This window comes from Daldinia caldariorum (assembly GCF_022478825.1).
Source record: "Daldinia caldariorum strain CBS 122874 unplaced genomic scaffold F4812scaffold_22, whole genome shotgun sequence".
Lineage (NCBI taxonomy): Eukaryota > Fungi > Ascomycota > Sordariomycetes > Xylariales > Hypoxylaceae > Daldinia > Daldinia caldariorum.
Window position 1 is genome coordinate 103,866 of NW_025953058.1, and position 24,869 is coordinate 128,734.

The following is a 24,869-nucleotide window of genomic DNA, read 5'->3' on the forward strand; positions in this document are numbered from 1 at the left end:
CCCGATAGGTATTGAAACTTTTTGATCTTTACCAAGGTATAGCCCCACAGACTGTGGGTTGCGCACCACATTGGCCAATCGGAGGCAAGCTCATCGCTGACGTCGCTTTCTCAACGCATTGAATGTTGTACCACCGTTTGTACCGTCCGATCTGGACAGCTTGTAAGTTCCAAGCCCCCGGACGGCTTCCCTTCCATATATACATATTTACTACCTAACATACGACGTCTTTCCCTTCCACACAACAACCAATGCTTTAAAAAAAATTGTTAAACTCCCCTTGAAGATCATGATATTAATACGGTATTTGAAATCTTGCGCTTAGCACAATTTTCTAATTATGAGGCGTTGGCTCGTCTCGGCACTCCGTAAGTATCTCTCGCCTTACAAATCCAATATAATACCTACATACCTCTTAGGTTAGGTATATATATACTATATAGTCAGCTATAAGCTGTGGTATACGCTGCTAACCCCTGCTCCGACCAGTGCTCTTGCAGGTTGTCGCTTTTACATCTGCCGCCGATCAACAAATATTAGGCGACGATACGACGACAGAAAACCATCCCCAGGCTGCCGAGACCGATGTCGTTCAGAGAGAACAACATACCTGGGCCCCTTACCAGAGTGGTAAGCTGTTGTACCCAATATATGATCTTGGAATGAGCGTCGGAGGAAGTTTAACATAAAAGTTAGGATGGGAACTGGTACACGAGGCGATGACCGAATTTCGAAAGATCAAGATACACTCTTCGCATCGGAAGACTAAGAAACCGACGAGCGTTTTTGGGATATTATTCCATTATCTACCAAAGATCTTACCGAGCCTACGAGTAAGCGCTCCGCCGCAAGAACATGCGCAACCGGTCATTAGCGGTCCCCTCCTCGAGGGCGTCAAGCTCCTACAGCAGTCGGCCGAGCAGAACAACACAGATGCGATTTACCTACTGGCGCAGTTCAACTTCTTCGGAAATTACTCCCACCCGAGGAATTTCAAGACCGCATTCGATCACTATTACCGACTAGCTTCGTACGGGAACAGTTCCGCGCAGTATATGGTGGGGTTGATGTATGCTACGGGGCTTGGAGATGCCGTCGAGCGGGATCAAGCGAAGGCTTTGTTATACCATACCTTCGCCGCCGATGCGGGCCATACGAGGTCGGAAATGACCCTCGCGGCGCGCCACGTTAGCGGCGTCGGAGTACCTAAGAGTTGTGAGATGGCTTGCAAGTACTACAAGAGGGTGGCGGACAAAGCTATGGAGTGGTTCCGATCAGGGCCGCCTGGTGGAATGGCCCTTACGCCGGAAGCGCATCGGCTATCCGACGACGTTGGTGGCGTCTACGGCGAAGGCGCTAGTGTCGTGAGCTCCGGTATCAACGCTTTGAAAGCAGACCCTAGTTCACACGCCTACGCTGCCATTGACGACGTTATTGAATACCTTGACTTGATGTCTCAGAAGGGCGATTTTAAGGCGTCCTTTAATCTCGGAAGGCTTTATTATGAAGGACAGCGGGGTCTAGAAAGGAACGTCGACCTAGCTCGACGATATTTTGCTGCAGTCACCACGATGTATTGGCGCACCAAAGATGGGCGTCCGGTTGACCAGCCTAAACCTCAACTCGAGAAGTATGCCAGTAAGGCCGCTGGTTATATTGGCCGGATGTGGCTGCGTGGAGAGGGTGTCAGGCAGGACTTCAAGCTAGCTAAGGGGTGGTTCGAGCGTGGAATTAAACATGGCGACGCTCAATCCCAATGGGGCTTGGGAATTATGAACCTCCACGGTCTTGGTATTCCAAAGAATGTTTCGAAGGCCACGGAACTCTTCAAAGCTTCTGCGGACCAGGACTTCAGCCTTTCCCACGTTGCCTTGGGCGCTCTCCACCTCGATCAAGGTACTCCCGACGATCTGAAAATTGCCAACTCTTACTTCGAAGCAGCTGTTCGGTGGGCCAACATCGAGGCGCAATACTATCTAGCCGAGATGATGCATCATGGGGTTGGAAGGGATAAAACTTGCGGCATGGCCATGGCCTATTATAAGAGCGTCGCTGAGAGGGCGGAGCCTCTAGTATCGTCATGGACAGAGGCTAACCAAGCCTACGAGGATGGCGACTATGAGCTAGCATTCCTCGATTATCTTATTGCTGCGGAGCAAGGATACGAGAAGGCACAAAACAACGTCGCCTTCATGCTGGACCCGTCGCAGTCGCGACTACCCCTACCATCTTGGCTTCACCGCCAACCAGCAAAGCCTAGTCTCCTCCAGAATTCTGCCCTTGCCTTGATCTACTGGACAAGATCGGCTATACAATCCAACATCGATTCGCTAGTCAAAATGGGTGATTATTATCTTGACGGCATCGGTACCGAGCCGGCATTCGACAAGGCTGCCCAGTGCTATACCGGGGCATCGGAGTACTTTCAAAGCGCACAGGCTCTCTATAACCTTGGATGGATGCACGAGAACGGAGTCGGTCTAACCCAGGATTTCCATCTCGCTAAGAGATACTACGACCAAGCTCTTGAGGCTAATGAGGAAGCCTATCTCCCCGTCACCCTGAGCCTCCTTAAACTCCGAGCACGCAGTGCTTGGAATACGTTTACACATGGACGGATCAATTCGATTCAGGACGAACCTTGTAAGTGCTATTTGATTTTTTATGTTTCCCGTTTCCCCCTTTCTATACTTCACATATATAGACTAATAACACGTATGCGGAAGCAGCTCCTAGAAAGGACTGGTCACTCAGCGAGTGGATTTCCAATTTTCTCCAGGAGGACGTCTACTACGAGGAAGGGTATGAGGCCTTTGACGAGGGCATGATTACCGGCAGCGACGGGGAACCTCTGAACGACGGCCTCGAAGACGTGGACGCCGTGGTCGAGAGTTTGATCATTCTGGGATTGGTCGGGGCCATAGCCATCCTCATGTACTACCGTGCGCGTAGGCAACAGGCGCACGTGCAGGCCGAGGCCGAGGCTGCAAGACAGGGGCAACAAGGGGGGGCTGGTGTACAACAGCAGCAGCAGCAGCCGGGTTTAGGACACCAGGGTGGGGTTTTCCCACAGCCAGGTGCCCCGGATTTTAGACAGTGGGCTGCGGGGGCTGTAGGTCATTAGGGCAAGTGGATACTGCTTGATTTAGGTAAACACTTGACGATGTATATTGCATGAATCGAATGAATGGTATGTTCAATTATGAAGACTTGCTTTATGCAAAGTCAACAGGTACCTCCTATCGACGTATTATATAATAAGGCTTATGTAAGCCGTTCCGAGTTCAGGGGTCGGGTCAGGTCAGCTCAAGTCAGCTCTTGACTACCATAGATGAAATCCCCAATGCACTTTCCCTTAACTTTAGGTACCTCTACCAGGTAGGTTTAGCACAGGAAGCTCTCACCTAAGTAGGTATTAGGAGGTACCTATGTTACAAGGAAGGCAGTAAAGTCATACTGGAGCCAATATAGACTATGTCATGTCTCTTTCCTTAAGACTTTTCTCTTAGGTATAGATAGCGCCTATATTGTCGATTCTCTGGCCTCCTTCCTCATTATCGTCTTTATACACGCCGAGATGGAAGGCACAAATGAGAAAGATGCAACCGCTACTTTTTTAAAAGAATAAATAAATAAAAAAGAATACAAAATCTGCCTAGGTACCTACCTCTAACTTAACTCTAAACTCTTACGTCTGACCCTAAAAAGCTATAGCAACAACCTCTTCATAACAAATCGGTCCCTTGCCACTTTTCTAGCGCCATCTACAGCTATCAAACAAGTCACAAAAACTATGTTAAAGCGTAAGAGTGCCGAGCTAGAAGAATCTCAAAGCGAAGCGCCCGGGCCTCATCAACCTCACAAACGTTCGAGGCCCGACGCCATTGAAGAAGATATCGAAATGGGAGATGCCACCGGCGATTCTGAACAACTCGATACTCCCGCTTGTGGCTGGACAGGTCAATGCATGGAATGGGTTGACTACTCGGGTCACTTCAAAGACATATATCCGGAAGAGATGCTAAAAGCCCTTGGCACACTAAGCTCGCGGGACGAATGGCTGGGCCCCCCTCCTCCTGCCTTGCCCAATGGTAACGAGCGCACGGATGCCGTCTTCATCGTCGCCCACTCTACCGTCGGCCAAACCAGCTGGGGAAACGCCGCCGCGGCCGGGTCCGCGAGGCTCGTCATAGAGGGCACGTATCGCAGCCTCGAAGCAGCCAACCTCCGGGCCATGCAGGTCTACTACGAGGCGCGGGCGAGAGGCCCCGCGGGGTGGGAACGTCCCCGGCCGGAAACGGTAATTGACCCCGAGACTCGCCGCGCCGGCAAGCGGAGTTGGTACGTGGATGGCGAGGGCCTTTTGACGCTTCGGTTCACGGAGGCAAACCTTGTGGATGGCTGCGAGGTCTGCGTCACGAAGCAGTGGGTTTCGTAGAGGGACTCTGGACTCTGAGGTGTGTTCTAGGATGTTGTTATCCAGGTTTAATAAGCTAAAACAATAGACATTTATTATTAGGCGCGTGCGTATGGGGCGCTCTCATAGAAAACCCACAGTTTTATCTCATTAACGCTGTCTTCTGCTAGAAGAAACCTTAGATGGACTACTCTCTATAGCTTAGGTAGGAGGTACCTATCTAGTATTTAGGGCTTATACTTTTATAGACCTATTCGGGTATTATGTGAAAATGCCGTCCGTATTCGTATCTAACATCTTCGGTACGCTGCCTCTGCAGTTCGTACTTGTCTTGGGTACGCAGATTAATCTCGATGTAAACCCTTCACAGTATCCTAACTGCCAGGAAATCTACTATAAAAACACATCAGCTCTCTGATCAATCTTGATAACCATAATGGAATGGGAGGAGACGGTTCTCTCAGAACCATAGTCGTGATATATGGTCTGCCACGCATACGCCCTTCTTTCCTTCATCTATCAGGGATACAGCATGCTAGGATATAGTAAGACTTGATGCAATATCCGGAACGAGTTCGGGTAAAGGGCTTTCTTTATGCGGGGCTGAAAACGTCGAGGAAGCATAGATCAACACGCCCATAAGCTGTTGGCTTGCATCCTGGATGGAGGGAGCCTGTTTCTCCGATCTCTTATTCCACGCCGCTGAAGTCATCAACAGCGTAAGGACGCTTGTGGGTTTTGGCCTGCAGGAGGAATACCGCCAATGAAGGTCAAAAAGATGTGATGTTCTCTGCAGAGAGCACATATTCCAGTGAGATAGTCGATGTACCTGTAGCCATTCAGAATGCATATACATAAGGCACCTTACGTAGGCAGTTGAATGATGTATAAGATCCTCGATTCGCGTAATCTGAAGGGACCGTGTTTGGAGTTGATCGGACTAGAGTAGCTAAAGGCTCTCCGCTGTCTTTCCAGATTTGGTTCGAGCCGGCTCTAGCATTGTTCACACATGCATAGTTTATTGAGCCTTCTTTTCCAGCCTCTCAGCGATCGGCAGCTTGGAGCGTTGCTTTAGGTACTGGTTAAGCTCGTGACCAATTTTCGTAAGGTCACCGTTGAGGTCGCCGGCGTTTAGGTACATTTGGTGAGGTAAAATCGTGTACCACTTTTTCATTCATGAGTCTCTCGACCAACTCATATCCTGGACTGGAAGCCGACAGACAACACCGTTTACAATACCCCAAATTTCCATGATTAGCTTCCAAGCAGTATGGAAGCTACCGGTGAAGTATGACTACTTCAAGAAGGCTTAGAATGTACTCAGCTTGGCGTCTTTATATATATGGTAGACAATCTCATCGTTTTTTCTGCTTGGATTCTCTTCTGCACCAATCTTCCAAGTGTGATTTGAACAGATCTAGAACCTACCGACTACATCGCCCTTGTTTCGAACCCAAGAACTGTTTTCTATCAGGATTTTACCACTTTTCGAAAATGAAGAACTCCGACGTTTTCACCAGTTCCGGATATGACACGGTCGTTTCCGTCACTCAGAAGTCCGTGAATGATCAGCTTATGCACCTGGCGGATCCTGATATCGGTATCATCAAGACGAGGTATAACCCGCACATCTTATAAGCATGCATACATTAGGTACCTACCTATATATAGATTTATGCTAATGGTGTAATCTCCCAAGCTTTATTCTGAGCGTGAAATATGATGAGCCTACTGATAAGTTCGTTTCTAAGTTTTATGACAAATATGAAGACGTTCCCAAGGATCCTTCCGGAAAGCCCCTGGACTCTCTCATCAATGCGAACTACATGCCCAAGATTCTCATTGAAGAGAGCGGTACGGAAATTTTCCTGATCCTTCATTTCGACCGAGGCTCCGCCTGGCGTCCACGCATGGGCGGTTTTGGTCTTACGCAGTGGGACATGGCTGGTTGGGAATACGGTATCGGTATTTCACTTGACCTTGCTGGCATTGGACGTTCTAACATTGGTGCCAAAATGCCTGTTCCACAAATTGTCATCGACCGACTCACCAAGTTTGTGTCGGAAGGATTCTCTGTGGCTCAGCTGTTCGTGAATTTCGAATCTACCGAACTAGTCAACTTCGACCCTAATCATACCAAAGTTCCTTAATGGAGCTGCGTATGGTTTTGGGTTCGTTACGTCGCAATATCTCCAGTACTTCAAAGATCATCCTAAGGAAAATCCATTAATTCTAGGGTACACCATATCGGACCAAAAACGTCAACCGCCACACGATGAAAACGTCCCGCCCTGTCTCAAGCCCATCGGCCAAACGTTCAGTATATATTTTGACTCCAGTGATCATGATAGGAGTACGATCAACTTCGTACTCAATACCGAAGGGGGAGAGAAACGCCTGGATGTGGGCAATCACCCCACACCGGGGAATTTCGATTACAACTGGATCCAGCCCCAGGATCAGTGTGATGGAAAGATGATTTATTCCTCGTTTTCGTTATATGAATCATTGATACTTCGTCTATTTTACGAGTCCTTTAGCACCAAGTTTGCACAGAGATTTAGGAACACTTTCTTGAAAATCCTTCCTGCCCCAAGCTACAAAGACGCAAAATCCGGCGTTGGTGCAAATGTATCCTTCCAAATCGCCAAGGTTGAGGCGGGGGATGACCAATACACCAACAAGTACTCTGTCAACGCATTAAACACCTCGGATCCTTCTATACAAATCCGATTCTCCGGGGAAATTTCATTCAAGAAGACTGCTAGGAAGGCCCTTGTATGTCTGGCGGAGGCTTGGGCAAGCAGCAAAACGGAATGGTCCGCCGAAATAACGCTCATAAAAGCTAAGGATAAGGATGGAAAGGTAACCATCCAGGTAAGTGCGTCGGATCCGGTGTTCTCGGGATATAAACCATCATCCGGGCAGAACGAGTGTGCCGCGTTCTGGAAGGACGTTGCATTCTGGGTTGGAACGATCCTAGATGCCTTGAAAAGTATCTTCACTTTCGGACTCAGCAACGATAACTTTTTCAAGAAGCTTTTCATGGAACTTCTGACCCCCGATATTGGTAGCTTACCAGGTCCTACGGCGTTTGTTGGCAGTCTGGATTCCAACATCAACAGTACTTTCATGCTACCTGCTGGCCAGGTTTTCTTCTCCAAGGTAGGATTGCGAAGTTGTTTGAGTCCCAAAAGTAATAATAACACATGTCAATGTGGCGCTAACATCCATCTTCCGAAACAGAAACCTAAGATCGACGATGATTGAGACTTCAGTGTGCAGCTAACCTACAAGACCGACACTTATCATCTTACTGACGAGCCCTCCTTGTACTCAGCCGTAACGGAGGTTAAATACATATACGAAGAAACACCCTGTTCGCGCTTAATCTCAATACCGAACATTGAAGATATCTGCGAGGCTGCAGCAGTAACGAAAAAAACTAAACTGCTTGATGTGGCTGGAAACGACTCCCAGAAGATCGCAGTGAACCCGTCACCGTTAGCTGCCCCCATAATCGACGTGACAAAACTCAATCCTACGATAGCACAACAAAAGAATGCCCTAAAAGCGACCGTGTCATCGGAGTTGATGTCCAATATACAACAAGCTATGCCAGGTATACTTCCCACCCCCTTTTCTTTTCTAAGTTTCCGAGTTAAAAACAGTCTTATTAATTATGGCTACCTAATACAGTTGCTCCCTCTTCCACATTCGACGTCGTCAAAGATAACGTCGGAAATTCCTTGATATTCACTATTGGCTCCGAGGGAAGCTTTCAGATGCTCCAGAGCACATCGGGAAAGAACCCAGACGGCTGGTCCTCCACGAACTTGTTAGGTTCGTTCCGTAATCACTCCTACGCTGTTCAATTCGACGTAACCCAAGACATAAGGGGTCGCATCTCGCTTGCTTTCATACTCCAGAGAAAGACGCAACTGGGACAGATGTTTTCTTTACCAGCATGATGTCCAACGATGTGGCGAAGTGGGGATCTGCCCAAGTTCTCGTCTCGGGTAACCAAAGTTAATGGACTCGCTAAGAGCTTTATAGGAGATCACATACAGGTGGGATCATCCGACGATAATTCAAACCCTCAGATTGTTGTCGTCGGAGATGCGCCCGGTTCACGGCATTTCTATCAGGTAAATAGTAATACTAACGTTGCCATCCGAGTCGAATTCCCCGAAGGATTGGATGTGGGCGATAATAATTTCTTTAAGCTTCAGATGGGTTTCAACTTTAGCCAACGAGCAAATTACTTCCTCTACAAGCTAGGAGAGTCGGTATCTTTGATCGCTAAGACGATTGGGGATGACAAACAGGGGACCCTATCTTACGATTACAGCCCAGGAAACTTACACTTGCCTGAAGCGTATCGCCAGTTGAAACATAGTAGCGTTGATGTATCTACTGCACGAGCTGAGGCGAAAAATCCAAGTTCCGATATATACATACGTTGGGGCAGGTACCGGGCTTTACCGAATTCCAAACGGAAGAGCCAATCTCATGGAACAAGTTAGATTCTATCAAGGACGTGCACCAAGTAAAGATAGCCAAGGAAGACTCAGGCGAGATGTCTCTTTGGGTAGAGGCTTCTCCAAGTTCTCTATACCTAGTCCGCGGAGAGCGTCAGGAGGGACATATCGTCAAGTGGAGCGAACCTGTTCTTTTCGCCAAAAATGTTCTTCATATGGCACCTCTTCGCGTCGTCAAGTCAGACAGTGGCCCGAGCAGCAATATGATATTTACCTTGGACACGGGGCTTACCGTTACACATTACTGGCAAGATCCGTCCTCAACCCTCTGGAGTCGCAAGACTGCCAGAGTCGGCCAGAGCAACTACGTTGTCAATTTCAATTCCTTCACGACACAGTTCCACCTCGGTGACGAGCTGGGAGTTCCTGTCCGAGCCAAAGTCAAGATCACATCCAGCGAATGGCAATATGCCACGGTAAACGGTCTTATTTATTCTCTGGACAGCCACGTACCCGCGGAGGTTGAGACTGATGAGTTCGGTAATATCACCATCATAAGCACTGCTTCTGACGTTGCTCCAGCTGTGCTTCATATTACTAGTAAGTCCAACCCTATGCTTTTTTTTTTTTTTTTTTTTTAAAAAAAAAAAAAAAAAAAAAAAAAAAACTTGATGCGTTTGATTTCCGTTTAACTCATTTCTTACTAGGTGATGTCTTCAAGGAAACTCTAAGCATTTTCCCTAATGGCAAAATACACCATCATCTTCTCAACATAACTGACGGGACATCATTAAGAGCGGCACGGACCCAAGATGGCAAATCCGTACTTCCAAATGATATATCTGAAGATGTATCAAACGGGATTGCACGGTCGCTTTCGATGATACGCGGATCCGTTGGTAACAGCTTCCCCCCGCACAAGTGCGGAAACATCTTCACAGCCGTAGAGATGCCTAATGAACTAACGAGAGCAGCAATCAAGCATGACTTGCGTGCAAAGATCTCGCCTTCCACCATTGACGACGAGTTTTATCTCAGATTCAGCACGAAAGATGGATCTTGGGCAGCATTCGGCGATGAGGAGTTGGAGGGAGTGAGACGAGACGCGCCGTTGCAAGTTGAATCGTGGACCGACGTATTCGGCGATATCTGGCACTGGCTAGAGAATGCTTTCGACGAAGTCGTCAAGGTCATCGAAGACGGTGTTGTCAAGCTTGCAAACGGAGTGAAATTCATCATCTCCAAAGTTGGGGAAGGATTCGAGTTCGTGCTCCAAATAGGGGATAAAACAATCCGACTTGTCTTGGACACCTTGGTCACCATATACAAAGGGTTGAACTTCCTCCTAAAACTAGTCGGGATTGATCTAGATAAGGTGACATTCTCTCATTTTGATATCCTTGACACTTACGCATCATGCCGACTGACGGATTGTGTAGGTTCTCGCCTGGTTCGGGCACCTGCTAGGTTGGGATCACATATGGGCTACACATAAAGTCATCGCGGAGACTAGCAAAAGTAAGTCCTACTTCATATAAATATATCTAGGTTCCTAGTTTCATCATTTGCACTTTGCTATTTGCTAATTCGGTCATTGAGAACAGGCTTTCTTGACTACGGCGTGGCCGAGGCAGCAAGTCTAATTGAGAGCACCAGAGCCGAGATGAAGTCGATCTTCTCAACCATCGGAAAGGATATAAAGAATCTTACACTCCCTCCTGAATTTAGTAACCAGACGATCTCGTCAATGAAGCAAACAGCTGCGGAGAAAGACAACAGGAAACCTGATATGTCAGAGATGACACCGGCCGTTAACATGGCAACTTATCATTTGCGCCATGCCGCGCCGTTGAATAAAGAGGACGAAATATCCAATATCACGGAAAGTACCGATCACAGTAATCCTATTGTCCGTCTTTTTGAAGATGTCTTCAAACCAGTTTGGGAGACCATTGAAGGGAAGCTCAAGCAAACTGGGACGGACCTTGTGGCTCTTCTCACGCACGGAACAATCGCGGACCTGCAGCGCGTCTGCGCAGACTTCGCTGATATCATCATCTCAGCCCTTGCGGCATTCATCGACGGCGTGCTCAAACTAGTCGAGGACCTGATAGTGGACCTAAAGTCAGAGATGGAAAAGACGATCAACACTCCAGTTTTCGGCGCACTCTACGAGTTCATCTGCGAATTGATGGGCGAGAAAGAGCTGATGACGGTTGTGAATGTCGCCTCGCTTATCGCTGCGATTCCAGCTACGACAGTAGCCAAGATCGCAACCGGGAGCACGCCGGACGAGTGGTGTGAAGGTATTAAGCTCAGTAACACCCCGGAAGCCTTGGCAGATGTTGTCAAGAGCCTCAATCCAGCCTCAGCAACGTCAAGCACAGCAGCAAAAGCCTTCTCCGATAAAATAATTTCATTAGAGAATATGGATAGTACGACGTCAAAATTGGATCCCGAAGACAAAGGTAAAAGCCAGAAGAGCTTCAGATGCCCGAAGGAATTACGCGTCATCTCCTATCTCCAGGGTGTAGTTTCTCCTATTTGTGCAGTCGGCCATAATGTATCGTGGCTGTTTTCCGAGGCACCAGAAGGTGTACCACCTGTTAACAGTAAGTTTGAATAAGGCCCATTCCAAGCATCCACAAGCCAATACGATAAAACAAATGCTAATCTTGCCATTTATCTTCTTTCCAGTGTCCAGTGCTTCGCTCGCGGCATTATCGAAAAGGCTTGGGAACTTAAAATATATCTTCTCCATGCCTATCGCCAAGGACAACCAAGAATGGTGGGCATATTGTTGCCGCTGGGTCGCTTGGGTTGTGCCGGGTATCAACAGCCTTGTTCTTGACACATTACCAAAGGCGGCTACCAACCTCCTTGGGTTTATCGTGAACTGCGTCTGCCTAACTCTATCAATTATCACCAACACCGGTGAAGGGACTCACTGGAGCAATTGGCTCACCGACATGGCCTCGAACGGTGGCGGAATCATATCGAGTTGCGGGAAAATAAGTGGACAACATCCCGTTATACTGGCGGGAATGGCCATTAGTACAATAATCGGTGGCGGGGGGTCCTTCATAAGGACTGCTATCGCGATTGGGAATGACGAAGTTTGGAGGGCTACTAATGTGGGAGGATGCTAAGGGGATAAAGAACGCGCTGAGAAGTAGTTCCTCCCTATTCTCATAAATACAATTGTGCCAGGAGTCTCAAGCGAGACTCCTTGGGAACCAAGAAGTTATGAAGTTGTTTCTATACGTAGGTACCTACCTACCTTATGCTCTGCGACGTGGCAAATTGAACGCTACGTTAGCCAACTTCGGTTTTCAAAAATAGTCTATTCTCTCTTTATGACATCGATATGATCCTTATAGATCTGGTGACGTTAGAAGGCTTCGAGTGCTACACGTACTGATGTATGAATCAATTATAGCCCAAGTCACTAAAATGATACGACATGGCGACTGCTAGAACAACAAGGAGGTAATAGCAGTTACATATTTGTTTGTTCCTCTATCACTCTATCATATCGTTTTAATATAGAATAATCAGCTCATGTATTGTGAGGTACCTTAGGTACCTAGGTATCACAACTCTCAAAATCATACTTCACCTCTAACACATATAGGAACACAGTATAGTAGAAACTACCTACCTAGGTACCTACCTAACTAAGCTTGATCACCTCCTCGGATAATGGATGATACTGCGTCAGTTCATCAGCTTATGTTCCAGAGTTGCACCAAGCCTATCACATAAGAGAGCTTGAATATAGCTGCAACTGAACCCCCAAATGTCATGTTGAATGCCGATCCTCTACTCCAACCTCGCCACATATGGACAAAACGCAACAGTGTAGTGGGTCGCCTTTCCAGATATTTGTAAGATACCTAAGTCTTTGAGGAAAATATGAGTCTTGTAGATGCAGGTAGTACCTGTTATGCGAGTACACATCAACGCTGATCTTTTGGCTGTCCCATACAATTCCTAAATCGGTGGGTGAGAGTAAACAGCACTTTGACTATTTTTATCTAGATCAGCATCTATCTAGTGGGAATATCATAAGGAATTCGAAATAAGACAAGATATAGCCGAGAAAGGTTACGTTCAGCTTCTTTTGACGAAATTGAGTCAGTGCCTGTGTTGGCATAATTTTGGGTTGCGCCCATCATTATCGTTACGAATTCATCAACTAACTGCATTTCAAGCGCTTAAAATGATTGGTTATTGCTTTTTACATGATTTCTTACATAGAAGATATACACTAAGCTTATGCGGTCTTGATTCGGTTATCTCCCAATTGGAGGACATTACTTCTTCGTAAGCGGCAAGCCAAACAGCGATCTTAGCATAAGATCTAAAGACGATCTACATCATCTACTATGATAAGCGGGAGTATTACCTCAGATCTCTCAAGGAAATCACATGCCCTTAACAAGCATCACCAACCAAAGATCGCAACAGACTTGACCGATAGGTAATTGATATCGACGGAAAATAATCAAATCGTTGGAACTGGAATCAGTTCTGGTGTATTAGCTTGCGACATCCTCAGAAAGGCAGCTTGGCCAAACCGTAATTTGAAGCTATTTACAGGGGTTGAACCACGTGGGATACCCCTGATCCGTCCCGCTCCGCATCGACCTCCATATAACCTTGGCGGTGTGCATCATTATCGTTGAACCATTAAAACCCTGTCGAGGTTTATCCATTGCCCCATCTTCAATGCATTATGCTCCTTCGGATCTGAGCATTCCCATCGTATGTATTAGTTGCGTGCCCCGAGGAAAAAAAAGAAAAAGGTCCGGAGGCTGGGGGTGGCCCTCCATCACCAATGTAACGTCCCTCTTCGACCCATCGTAATCATATGCGTGTACCCTTTCAATCCACGCTCTTGCTAACAAAAGCTATAGCGTCCTCGACCGAGGCGGTCGCTTCGGAAGTCAAACCTACCATCCTATGCGACAAGATCAGGTCGTGGGGTGCGTTCTTGATTGTGTGGAATTTCACCTTGTTGCCCTCAATTCCTTCCATTGCCTCTGCGAATTGCTTGTTTTCGTCGTAGAAGACCTCGGCGTCTCCAGATTGGATGTATACCGGTACGCTCGTCTTGAAGGGATGCGTCATGGGGGAAAAGTACGGTGCTACCTCGGGGGTCATTCCACCTTCGGGGATATACTGGTCGTATCCAGTCTGAAGGACCGGCCAGTTGATACAGTCGGTACGTAATTTAGGTGAATCTCCGTATTGACTTTTCGAATCGTTGGTTACGTGAATCCACGGCGAGTGTGCCAACACACCGCCGGGCAATGGAAGCTTCCGCGTTTCTTCCAGATATCTAAGCAGTCCCACGGCCACGTTCCCCCCGGCTGAGTCTCCTAAGAAGATAACATCCTTAGGATCGATACCGAGGCCTAGTATGTAGTTGTAAAAAGTGAGCGCATCTTGGATTGCGGCTGGAAATCGATTGGCAGCCGACGTGGCAAGTCGATACTGAGCGAGGAATACCCTTGCACCTGGAACACGTTTTACTAGATCGGAGACGATGCTGGATCCCTCGTAGGGGTCAAACGCAAAGATAAAGGCCCCTCCGGGGAAAAAGAGGATAACCTTGGATGTGTCAATGGTTACTGGGCCACCTAGGTTCGCATCCCAAAGCCCTTTCAAGGGTACTGGCTTGATAGCTGCCGGGGATAAGACGCCTGAGTAGATCTCGTCCTTGCCAGGTTCGACGTAGGCAAACCGTTCCTTCGCCTTCTCTGCTGTGAGGGGTCGAAGACTCGAAAGGCCGATGACAGAGACGAGGTTGAAAAATATTCGTATAATATAGGTTGCTACACTTGTTCTTATGCTCCATTCCCGTATAGGTCGTAGTGAAGGGATGGTGTAGTAGAGTATGAGAGAGATGAATATAAATGGGAGTTTTAAGGCGAAGTATATTACGTAAAGGGCCTTAAGCGGCTGAGTTGAGCGTGATAATGTCATCGTGGACGTATAGTATGCAGTACACCTTAAAGAGATAGTAATAGTATGAGCGAAGTAAGAGTTGACATGAGGTTGTCTGATACTTCTCGTAAAAGAGGAAAAGGGGAGAGAGGCAACTTTATCTATTATAATGCCTCGAGATAGACGCTAAAATCGAAAGCCCCTACACAAACAAGCGCGTGACAGATCCCTTCCATTCTACTCATAACAGCAAACAAGAAAAAGCAATTTTCTTTCGTTTCGGGTTTCGGGCTACGCAGTTGGTATTAGCACGTGCGATGCCATGATGCAAGATAATCAAGTGTGATGTGTGTGGACTTTCCGGCATTAGTGGCGACAAAGTGGGATTGGTTGTTGTAACGATGCAACCAAAGGTCGTACCGCACATGCTTGATTTCTTTAGTTTCTTTTTGAGGACTTCCCTTATCACCGGCCGGGCCAGGGTAAAGGCGGCAACTATAGGTCTGGTATGTGGTGAAGGCTTGTTGCACGCCTGTCGGCCTGCATCTGATCGTCATCGGCAGTGCTCTGTGCAGATTTCTCTTGACAATCGGATACCGCTATATAGATTCGGCTAATTATCCTATGCTATAGTATTCGAGGGTCTACATAGGTAGTATGATGAAAACGATATTTCTGGTGGGTATACTCAAGTGCTTTCTTCGCCCGGCTTTTCCCCAAGTGCCTCGGATCACTTTACAGCATCTCATAACGTATAATTACTAGTTCGTGAGTTCCATGCCATGGTGTCATCGGCATAAACATAAAGGGTAATAAGCTCAGCCCGCGAGAGACATCCGTTAGCCTGTCGGTCCGTATCTCTATAAGCTTAAGTAGTGGGGTTATATACGCACGTCGACGGGGCTCTTTTAGGCCTTGAAGTGGTTGGCAGGTGACATAGTGTATATATAACCAGGTTAGTATTGAAATTAGTGGCGGACATTCCACAAGATACATATTGTGAGGATGAGGATATTCAAAGAGAGGACTATGATTGGCGGATGGTGTGGGATAGGAGGGTCCTTCACGTGGGTTGTCTAGATGTATGTACGTAACTATATCCTCGATGTGACGAGCTTGTTGCAGGACGAATATACCATGTTATTATTGCATGTTGCATACATCGTAGCCTTAAATGTAGTTCTTCCCCGATCTAGTGGGGTAACCTCGTGGGATACATAGTAGTTTTCGGTCGTAAATATTTATATACGGGGTCATCCGAGCTCCCCGTTCCCTGTAATTTGTTTGGCAGCACGGACCCCTATACCCTGCTCGTGGCCTGAGATACCAGGAAGCTCAAACAACTCTCGCGTGTCTTAATGTCTCGGCTCCGATGAAAGAGCATGGAAGCTCTAATAATATGAGAGTATCAGCTCTGACAAGAAAATCGCCGACCTTCCAATTGACTTATCATCCCCAGTATTATTATTTGGCAAGATGCACTGAATTACGGACTACATGGTAAACCCATGCTTCCCCCGTTGTTTTAAGTAATCTTCGCCGCCGTACGAAACAATTTCGGCGCGGCTTCTACTAAATACCGACTCTACAGAGTTATAATAACTATCATGGCTGTAAATGTCACAGAGGTGTCGCATAGGCAGATACGACACTAGGTATAGCTTCGATTCGGATATGACAAACGAACACACTACCTTATGTGACTATCCGTGTAACTCTAGGATTAGAATAGGTAAACACATCGATTGGCTAGAAGTCGATTATGCTGATCTCGACCCATACGTCCGTGAGGATATCGTTTGGGTATGTCTCTACTCTTTGAATCGTACAGCCAGTTACCTTCGTCCCGGAAAAAACATCTTTGCTGATAGCACTCTCGTAAACCAAGATTATAAGGAAAGTGCGGATTCTTGCAACTGGAGTACAGAGCCAGCCTCCTTTTTCAATACATTGAAATAATAAGATTTGTCTCTGCATTTCCTCAAATCCTACGGAGACACCACGGGGACACAAGCACACAACCCCACTCATATCAACAGATGAAAGCTTCAAAAAGTGTCAAGATGTTACTGTCTTGGGAATAGCTCAAACATATATGCTAATTTATTTCTCGAGGGCCAAAACAGGGGTCAGAGGTATGTAGCGCTTCACAGACCAACTACTAGGATAATAATCTGACGTATCAAAAAGCGGTGTTAAAGAGCTTCTCCGTTAAATATGGCTTGTGCTTAGAGCAACGACAAAAAAACTGACCACTCAAGCCACTTTCAGAATCAGATCTGATCAAAAACGGCTGGTAGCGAGAGTTTTGCTTTATGGTTCAGTTGTTCGCATTCATAAACAACATAATAGGTAACTAGTCTTTTACTGGTAACAACTTTTGATTTACAAAATATCTTATTCAATTTAACTAGGAGTTTGATGATCGCAGCTACTTTTCCATAAAATTGAGAGATTTTCTTAACTAATACGCTACCTCTTAATACAATCGTATATCGACATATGTATAGAGTTAACAGCTGCAAAAAGGTTATGAGTGGTAAAGTTACCTAATCTACAAAATGTATAAATGTATAAAATGTAGTGTAAGATAGAAATTTATGAATATCATCTACTAAGAAATTAAGCATGGATGATAAAAAGGGGAAATTGATGCTGATGTTTTTCTGCTTGACCCGCTCGTGCTGACACCCATAGGTTAGGTACCAGGTATGAACCTATCAGCAAGCCTGAAAGAGCTGTGCCACCCCAATGCCGCTGGGTAGCATTCTCGTTCAAGGTAGTGTTTTCTTATTTATTACCTTGAAGGTCAAGTGACGAGTAACCCTTCGTTTTGTTGTTGCTTCTTTGCTTCGAATCTAATCAGTCTTGTTTTGAAGTCGGCCCGTCCTCCATTCGTCAAATGGGTTCCCTTGTAGATTCAAACCACCAATCTAATGCCTCTAGTGGAAAGGACTTTTTGCAAACCGGCTCTGTTCTAATTGGTTTAGATACTATCGCCGTTCTTCTAAGGATATGGGTGAGAATCAGTCAACGCGAGCATCTTAAAGGTCACGACTACTTATGTATCCTGTCCCTACTTATTTTCGTCGTTCAAAGTGGCCTCATATTCAATTGTAGGTGCTTACTGCCGGGTTTTTTCGTCTCTTCTCTCCTAGGACTTTGACTGAACATTAATTCAGTTATTGTTAAATATGGCGTGTTTGATTTTGGTCCACCTTTGGGGGAAGCCGAAATGATCGAAATTCTGAGAGTGAGTAAGCCCGAAACGAGAGGCGATAAGAAACCAACAATACTAAAGGATTCAAAAGATATCCTGGATCTGTGAGTTCACATTTGGTGGGGTTATTACGACTGTCAAGTTGAGCATCTTGTGGTTTTTCTACTCGATATTTTCAGTAAACAAGACGTTCCAAAAAACAACTTATATCGCGGCTGCTTTATGCATCTTGTGGTTTATTATTACGACATTTATTATATTATTTCAGTGCGACCCGATCGACGCGTTCTGGAACCAACTAAACTCGCCGCTCTTTTGTATCAACAGCACGCATTTCCTTCTAGGACACGAGACAGCAAATCTACTCTTGGACGTGCTGATTCTCTGCATGCCTCTTGGCATGTTAAGTCAACTGAAGCTGTCCCTATCGAGAAAGATTTCCCTCTGGATTATTTTCATACTAGCTGGACTGTAAGTCACGTACCAATAAGTCCATTGCTTCCCCCAACAAGTATAAAAACACCCGTAGCTAGTCTAAACTAACGAGCACAGCGTATGTGTTGCAAGTATCATCCGGTTGAGGGCGATCTATCCACTTCCAAACCCCACCAAAGACTGTAAGTTAACCCCTCAGCTAATAATCGTTCAGACCTATGTAGGCCTATGGCATATACTCACATCTATCTAGTTAACTTTGGCCTCCTCATACTCTGGGCAGAAATACAATCAGGCTTGGCCATAGTCTGTGCTTGCCTCCCCACACTCGGGCCCCTCGTTAAGTATATGCCTAAGATTAGGAATAAGGTTCGGAATTGGCTTGGGTTATCGTCGGTGCGTGCGAGCAGGAGCGGGGGCGTGAGTGGACAGCAGCCGAAGACCTCCGATACCAGCAATACGGCGCGTGGCTGGCCACAAGCCGAAGAGCAGCGCTATCCTCATTATACTCGAGCATCTGGCAGCTGGATTCGAGTCGACGAGAACGCATCCGAGACCTTTCCTCTGAAACCCACGAAAACCCAGAATGATAGCTCAGCAAGCCAAAACTTGGAACGAAGCTAATCTACGATGGGTGGGTATAAATTATTACGTTAAATTCTTAATTTGCTGGAAGAGTCCAGGCTCCGGGGGCCGCGGATTTGGCGTCAGGCGGGAAGAAGCTAACAGGTCGGAAAATAACTTCGTCGTTCTATGAGAAATACCCTACCAGGGAACTCACTTGACAGTGGACCCAAACCTCTAATAACCCTATGACCGCGCTCGTTAACACGGTCATTTCAACTCCGACTTGGACGACGATACTAGAGGAAACAATCGGTTTTACAAAAAAGCAAATGGCATAATAGATGTTACCTGTTAAAGGGATTTAGATACCTAAGGTAAGGTAGGTGCCTAATTATGAGATACATCCGGTTTTAGAATGACAAGATTCAAAGAGGCTTACGTTAGACTATTAAAATAAAGATTACCAGGTCATATCTTAAAATCCATAAGAATGGCACATACAAATAGAGGACTGCTCAAGAACTTTCATTACTTGGTTGGTGAATCCTTCTAGACAAGGGGGTCACGTCTAGCCCCTTTTTCTTTATCTTTATCTTATCCCCTCTACTCTGGTCCATATGGCAATTCTCTTAAAATCGGTCAGACAATTTCACAAATTTAGTTAAAGTCAAAGTAGGTACTTTTATCTCTGATACCCACCATCCGTGGTTGTCTAGAAACCCTCAATGGCTCGAGTCTTATCCCGACGTTGCCGACGGGTTATGTGATAAGTCTTCCCCACTATGGACGAATCCAAACCCCGACCATGAGATCCCAGCTGATCCCTTCAGCCGCATCAGTATTGATAATAACAAGGTTAGTCCGAATCGACTCCTCTCGAAGAGGTTAGACAGCTTCATGTTTGCAATCGCTGGGATCGCATCTTCCCAGTAGTTTCCCCTTAATTGACTTCAATCCCGTCGTGTAGAGAAAACTTTCCCTATAGGAGGTAGTATTGAAAGGTATTGCAGTTGAAAGTTGAGTTGAATTTTGGAGGGGTTCTCCAAATCAATCGATATTTGCCGTGTAGGAGATTCTTACCTACCTAGGTACCTACCTAGGTAGGAGGTAACTTAGGGATCGACTTTACAATTTCGCGCGGTGATAATATCGCGGAGTGACAAGACTATCTAATGTTTTGGTGCAAAATTGGGTGTGGCCCCGATTGATTTGAGCCTTGACATTAGGCTATGGAGTTTGAAAGTTTTGAAGGGCGTATGCAACAGTCGTACCTACATGATAACAGCAAACAGCAAACTAATTTATTATAGGATGTCTTTGTGGCATTTGCGTGGATTGGGAACCAATCACTTTCCAAATAGACATTGGCAAGGATACTGCGGTAATGCTCTATAAATTTCTTACACGAAATCTCAGCAAGGACACCATTTACCCTGAACTAACAAAGCAACATAACAAGTCGCAAGAAGGACCAAAATACTACAAAGCTTTAATGAAATTCGCTTTCTAATATCCATCCAAGAGACTGATGCCAGCGCCGTTGAATATATTTTGAGCTCCTTCATCGATTACCCAATCGTAAATTAAATAAACCAAACTTGTTGGCCATTCGCCTTTCGCCTTTCATAGGCGCCTAGACCTATTCCCTGAGAATGTATAACTGCTTATTGTTTCCGAGTAGCCTGTCGACATTGTATTTGAGTCCAAGCCGCCAGAGATGGACCGTCGCGATAGTCTGGCTTTCTGCTGCTCCTGGCACCGTGACATCGACGATAGGGCTAAGCCGTGGAAGGTCGATGCATTGCTCAGCTAGAATACCAAATATTAGTTGACTCAGCTCTTAGTTGTCTTTATATTTCGTTAGGTAGAGAGAAGAAAATCTCAACTCGGCATCATGCTTAAACATACCTCCTGTTGGACCTTTGTCTATAGCCGCAAATTTCTTTCGATCCAGCTTCACAAGCTTCTGTCGCTTGGGATCGAGAACAGCAATATCCCTCTTCACCATTTTTAATAGTTGGCAATTGACAGTCGAGTTTTGACGAGTAATCAGATGAAAATCTTGAAAGATTAACAATATGGGTAGGCGTCGGTTTGGTAATTGCGGTGAGACTGAGAATAGCGGAGGGTGTTGGCATCATCCCAACTTAATAACCATTTTTGTAGGCTGATTCATCGCCCGTAGTGGTGCCACCCGTCTATCCTATTCCTATCATGAGCATATGAACAGCTAAGATGGCGGTGGCGTCAGAAGAGCACCAGCATGACACTAATACGTACCTCCTAGGTACACATGTACACATGATTCCGAATTGTACCGCTCGTACTACTCCCAGACCTTCTATTCATGTTCGGATCCAATCATTCCTTTACACGTACGGTATGGAAGTCTTCGTCGTGCGAAAGGTGTTATAGGAGTCATAGGAGTCGTCAGAATAGCTGCCAGATTGGCGGAGTAGAAACACAAGTGTGACTAGACGGGGTGACGTTATACTTATTTGGCTAAGCGGTAAAAGAATGTTTATGCTCTCATTGACGTGTTTCCTTTTATCAAAACTACTGTTTCAGTCATTATATACGTGCTGTTCTCTTACTATCAGTAACAACTAGGCATTATTCTTAGCCTTGATAGCGTATAGAAAGAATATCACCTATTGTAAGCACAAATGCATAAACGTTTAAGGGGTCAGCTGAGCCTCAGTCGTAATAAGGGAATACTGGACATCTCGCGTAGTACGACATTTCGCTACCCTGGTCAAAGTCCTTCAAACTGCCTTGCGCATCGTTGTATTATTGTTATACAGACATTTTCTAGCCTCCAGTCGTCCTACCACAACATTACACCATGACCGGGGTGCACCGAACTCAGCAGGCCTTACTCTGCCTAGGATCTTACGAGGTACATTAGGTACGTATAATGGGGCGTATCTTGGAATCGAGGGAAAAGAAATATTAGTAGTATTTCTGAGTATTTCCAACAAGTCTCAACAGAAGCACCAATATGCATTGAGCCTTCGAGAGAGCTTCGAACCGTACCGATTATACTCTACTTTCATAGTGGATTAGTTCTCAATCTGACAATGTTATGTTACCTTGAGTAGCGGGATTTTGCAGCATTTCTGTTAGAGAGTAGCGAAAATGGAACCCGAGAGCATATACGTAGGCGTAATTACCAGCTAAGAAGCGAAATCGAATAATGTAAAGGGGTTGGAATGGTCAGAGCCTCGTCGTCCTGTCTGTGTAATCTCGTCAGGGGCTCTATGATTAGAAGCATGAGAAATAGCCCGAACAGAGTTCTTAGTACCCTGATGTAGGTATTGGACTGCTCCAGTATAAAATGCCAGTCTGAAAATACCAGAGCTGTTATCAGCCATTAAAATTACTTCCACTTCACTCTACAAAGCTTCTTTGACCCTTACTGCACCATATTGCCGCCGATGCCTACTGAAATCGAGCCAGTGGGTCATAACCACTCAACCACAATTGGGCTTAGTGGACCATTTCGAAAGTATGAAGATGTTGTCGATGAGGCTCCGGGTAGTCCATGGGCTAAGAAGACAGTGTTGACTTTTGGTAAGCTATTTGGTCCAAAAGCTTTTTGCATAATGCCCAGACGGCCGCGTATTAATGGATTATTCTACACCATAGATGGTGGAGGAGTGCGTGGTTACTCCAGCCTCTTAGTCTTGAAATCTCTGATGTTAAAGATTAAGGAGATTGAGATGGAGGATTCTGGCGGGAAAATATGCTCAAGTAGCGACTACTCGTGGATGGGGACCAATCCTTCCAAGAAATCTGCCTCTAATGAAAGCACCCTTAATGACTTCTTACCTTGCCATTATTTTGACTATATAGCAGGCACTTCCACAGGAGGGTAAGTGAATTCATCACACGATGTCCTTGTGCTAATATCAGAATCCTAGTTTGTCGGCCATCATGCTTGGTAGACTTCGCATAAGCGTGGACGAAGCTCTTGAGCAATATAAGCTGTTTGGTAACAGTGTATTCGGAAAAGCAAGGCGGTTGCACCTGATGATTTCCGGTGTCCCCAGAGCCAAATATTCGTCAAAGAAAGCTAAAAATGCGTTCCGAGATATTATTCGGAATAGTATGGGAAAAGACGGCCAGAAGCCAGAAGAATATCAAGCCGAAATGGAGCTATTCCAGTATCGTAAAGACCGGACTCGGACGTATGTGACGTGCTTCTATCCAGTCTTCTTCAAAGTCTACCTAATATAACTCAACCCTAGCTTTAGACCGTACTAACGAAATGCATAGTATCGTATTTTCTTTCTCGATAGATAGGAATGAAGGCCTCGAAATGGCATACCTGTGGAGAAGTTACGATCATGAGTATGAGGGCGATGGATCTGACGACCCCTATAAGCCCATGAATCCTTCCCCTGCCCACACGACACCAATATGGCAGATTGCACGCGCAACCTCCGCTGCCCCGACGTTCTTCGCACCTATTAAGATAGGTGGTAAAGAACATTTCGATGGCGGTATCTTTGCCAATAACCCCTCTTCTATTGTTCTCCACGAAGTCCGGGCACTGCATGGTTATCCCCCTAAACTATTCATCAGTATAGGCTGTGGCCTGGAGAGCAGAGGGAACGTAAGTACGCCGACAGGAAATCCCGAAATCGATACTTGCAATAGTCATGTTGTGGATTCTGACAAGGGGGAAATGAAGGGTGGGAAGAGGTGGTTTAGTTTCGCTCGTGGCCTTAAACATTACTTGACTGACACTGAAGGTAGATATGGTTTCCAGGGGTGGAATAACGAATGCATCAGGCAACATATCGAGCATCGATTGAGGCTAAATGTCGAGGGAGGACTCTCTACTGTTGCTATAGATGCTTGGGATCCACCGGATTCCGGCAGTTCAACACTTGATCAAATCAGGAACGAAACAGACAACTATCTAGCTCAGGATATTATCAAGGAGAAGATTGCCAAAATGGCAAGAGAACTGGTCAACATCAGACGCGAGCGGGCAGAAACAGAACCCTGGGAGTCATTTGCCTTAGATGTGACCTACTATTGTCCTAAGCCCAGCTGTCAACTTCGCCGAAAGTACAGGACTCGAGATGAGTTCCGAAAGCATGTCATGTTCTCTGGGGGGCATGACGATATGAATGAGGGTGATCTGGAAGAGTATCTCAACAAGTGTAGGAAAAACTAACAAAGGTGGAGAGGGACGAGAGATTCTAGTTGTACTAGGCACTTACCAATCGCCTCTATAGAATAGAACTAGGGGGAAAACGATCTTTACGCATTCAAACACGGTGGATTCTAGTAATCAAGTTTCCCAAGAGTTTGACAAGTGCTCACGATCATGTCCAGACGTTGTAACGATAGAGCCTCAATAGCGCATTCTTACTATAACACCATTCTCTCATAGTCTTAGGGTTTTTAGATAGACTCGTAGCAGCTTGATCTTTATATTAAGTGGTTTCGATTTAGCCGATCTACCTAGGCTTACGTAGACTTTGCTTTGAGTTTATTAGGAGTCTTTTCCGGAATAGAGGTAAATAAAACAGGTGGCTTATCGATCCAAGCTTCCTCCGAATCTCATCACTGCGACTCTTGTTAAAATCTAGTTCACACTGCAAAACCTCGCCATTGACAATAATCCAAGGTACGGGAAGAATACCTGCCTGTATATAGCAGTGATCTCCTTAATTCTTGATAGTCTACAGTAGCGCGTATAATATCAGGTAATCCGCGTGGTGACTATCTAACATAGAGGTACCTAATCTAATACCACCAATTCTAAGAATTTCCACTTTGA

At 45.9% G+C, this 24,869-nt stretch overlaps 7 protein-coding genes across 7 annotated transcripts; 5 read left to right on the forward strand and 2 right to left on the reverse strand.

Moving 5' to 3' along the window:
* The first annotated feature begins 171 nt into the window (after positions 1-171).
* F4812DRAFT_444187 (HCP-like protein) lies at positions 172-3,659 on the forward strand. Its single transcript, XM_047935476.1, has 4 exons — positions 172-368; positions 490-630; positions 697-2,643; positions 2,730-3,659. Exons 1-4 carry the CDS (start codon positions 341-343, stop codon positions 3,122-3,124), a joined length of 2,511 nt encoding a protein of 836 aa, XP_047786324.1. The 5' UTR covers positions 172-340; the 3' UTR covers positions 3,125-3,659.
* Positions 3,242-4,676, forward strand: F4812DRAFT_219512 (uncharacterized protein). The gene is made up of 2 exons (XM_047930428.1): positions 3,242-3,659; positions 3,709-4,676. The coding sequence occupies exon 2, from the start codon at positions 3,794-3,796 to the stop codon at positions 4,436-4,438; it is 645 nt and encodes a 214-aa protein (XP_047786325.1). The 5' UTR covers positions 3,242-3,659; positions 3,709-3,793; the 3' UTR covers positions 4,439-4,676.
* A 1,235-nt stretch (positions 4,677-5,911) lies between these two features.
* On the forward strand, positions 5,912-12,240 carry F4812DRAFT_468178 (uncharacterized protein; the record flags this gene model as incomplete). Its single annotated transcript, XM_047938752.1, has 12 exons — positions 5,912-6,033; positions 6,117-6,558; positions 6,614-7,582; positions 7,703-8,039; positions 8,117-8,369; positions 8,409-8,888; positions 8,920-8,938; positions 8,973-9,498; positions 9,606-10,273; positions 10,338-10,416; positions 10,503-11,510; positions 11,596-12,240. The coding sequence occupies 12 exons, from the start codon at positions 5,912-5,914 to the stop codon at positions 12,045-12,047; spliced, it is 5,355 nt and encodes a 1,784-aa protein (XP_047786326.1). The 3' UTR covers positions 12,048-12,240.
* Positions 12,241-13,179: 939 nt separating this feature from the next.
* On the reverse strand, positions 13,180-15,320 carry F4812DRAFT_219547 (alpha/beta-hydrolase). Its single transcript, XM_047930429.1, has 2 exons — positions 15,308-15,320; positions 13,180-15,141 (listed from the first exon to the last, which is right to left on the reverse strand). The coding sequence occupies exon 2, from the start codon at positions 14,887-14,889 to the stop codon at positions 13,786-13,788; it is 1,104 nt and encodes a 367-aa protein (XP_047786327.1). The 5' UTR covers positions 14,890-15,141; positions 15,308-15,320; the 3' UTR covers positions 13,180-13,785.
* Positions 15,321-17,685: 2,365 nt separating this feature from the next.
* On the forward strand, positions 17,686-19,672 carry F4812DRAFT_444203 (uncharacterized protein). The gene is made up of 5 exons (XM_047935477.1): positions 17,686-17,966; positions 18,033-18,103; positions 18,162-18,541; positions 18,623-18,687; positions 18,759-19,672. Exons 1-5 carry the CDS (start codon positions 17,753-17,755, stop codon positions 19,127-19,129), a joined length of 1,101 nt encoding a protein of 366 aa, XP_047786328.1. The 5' UTR covers positions 17,686-17,752; the 3' UTR covers positions 19,130-19,672.
* Positions 19,673-20,711: 1,039 nt separating this feature from the next.
* On the reverse strand, positions 20,712-21,165 carry F4812DRAFT_468180 (uncharacterized protein; the record flags this gene model as incomplete). Its single annotated transcript, XM_047938753.1, has 2 exons — positions 20,981-21,165; positions 20,712-20,881 (listed from the first exon to the last, which is right to left on the reverse strand). The coding sequence occupies exons 1-2, from the start codon at positions 21,078-21,080 to the stop codon at positions 20,712-20,714; spliced, it is 270 nt and encodes an 89-aa protein (XP_047786329.1). The 5' UTR covers positions 21,081-21,165.
* A 1,344-nt stretch (positions 21,166-22,509) lies between these two features.
* F4812DRAFT_453142 (FabD/lysophospholipase-like protein) lies at positions 22,510-24,463 on the forward strand (the record flags this gene model as incomplete). Its single annotated transcript, XM_047936440.1, has 6 exons — positions 22,510-22,645; positions 22,721-22,946; positions 22,996-23,262; positions 23,351-24,151; positions 24,327-24,363; positions 24,437-24,463. 6 exons carry the CDS (start codon positions 22,510-22,512, stop codon positions 24,461-24,463), a joined length of 1,494 nt encoding a protein of 497 aa, XP_047786330.1.
* Between the last annotated feature and the right edge of the window lie 406 nt (positions 24,464-24,869).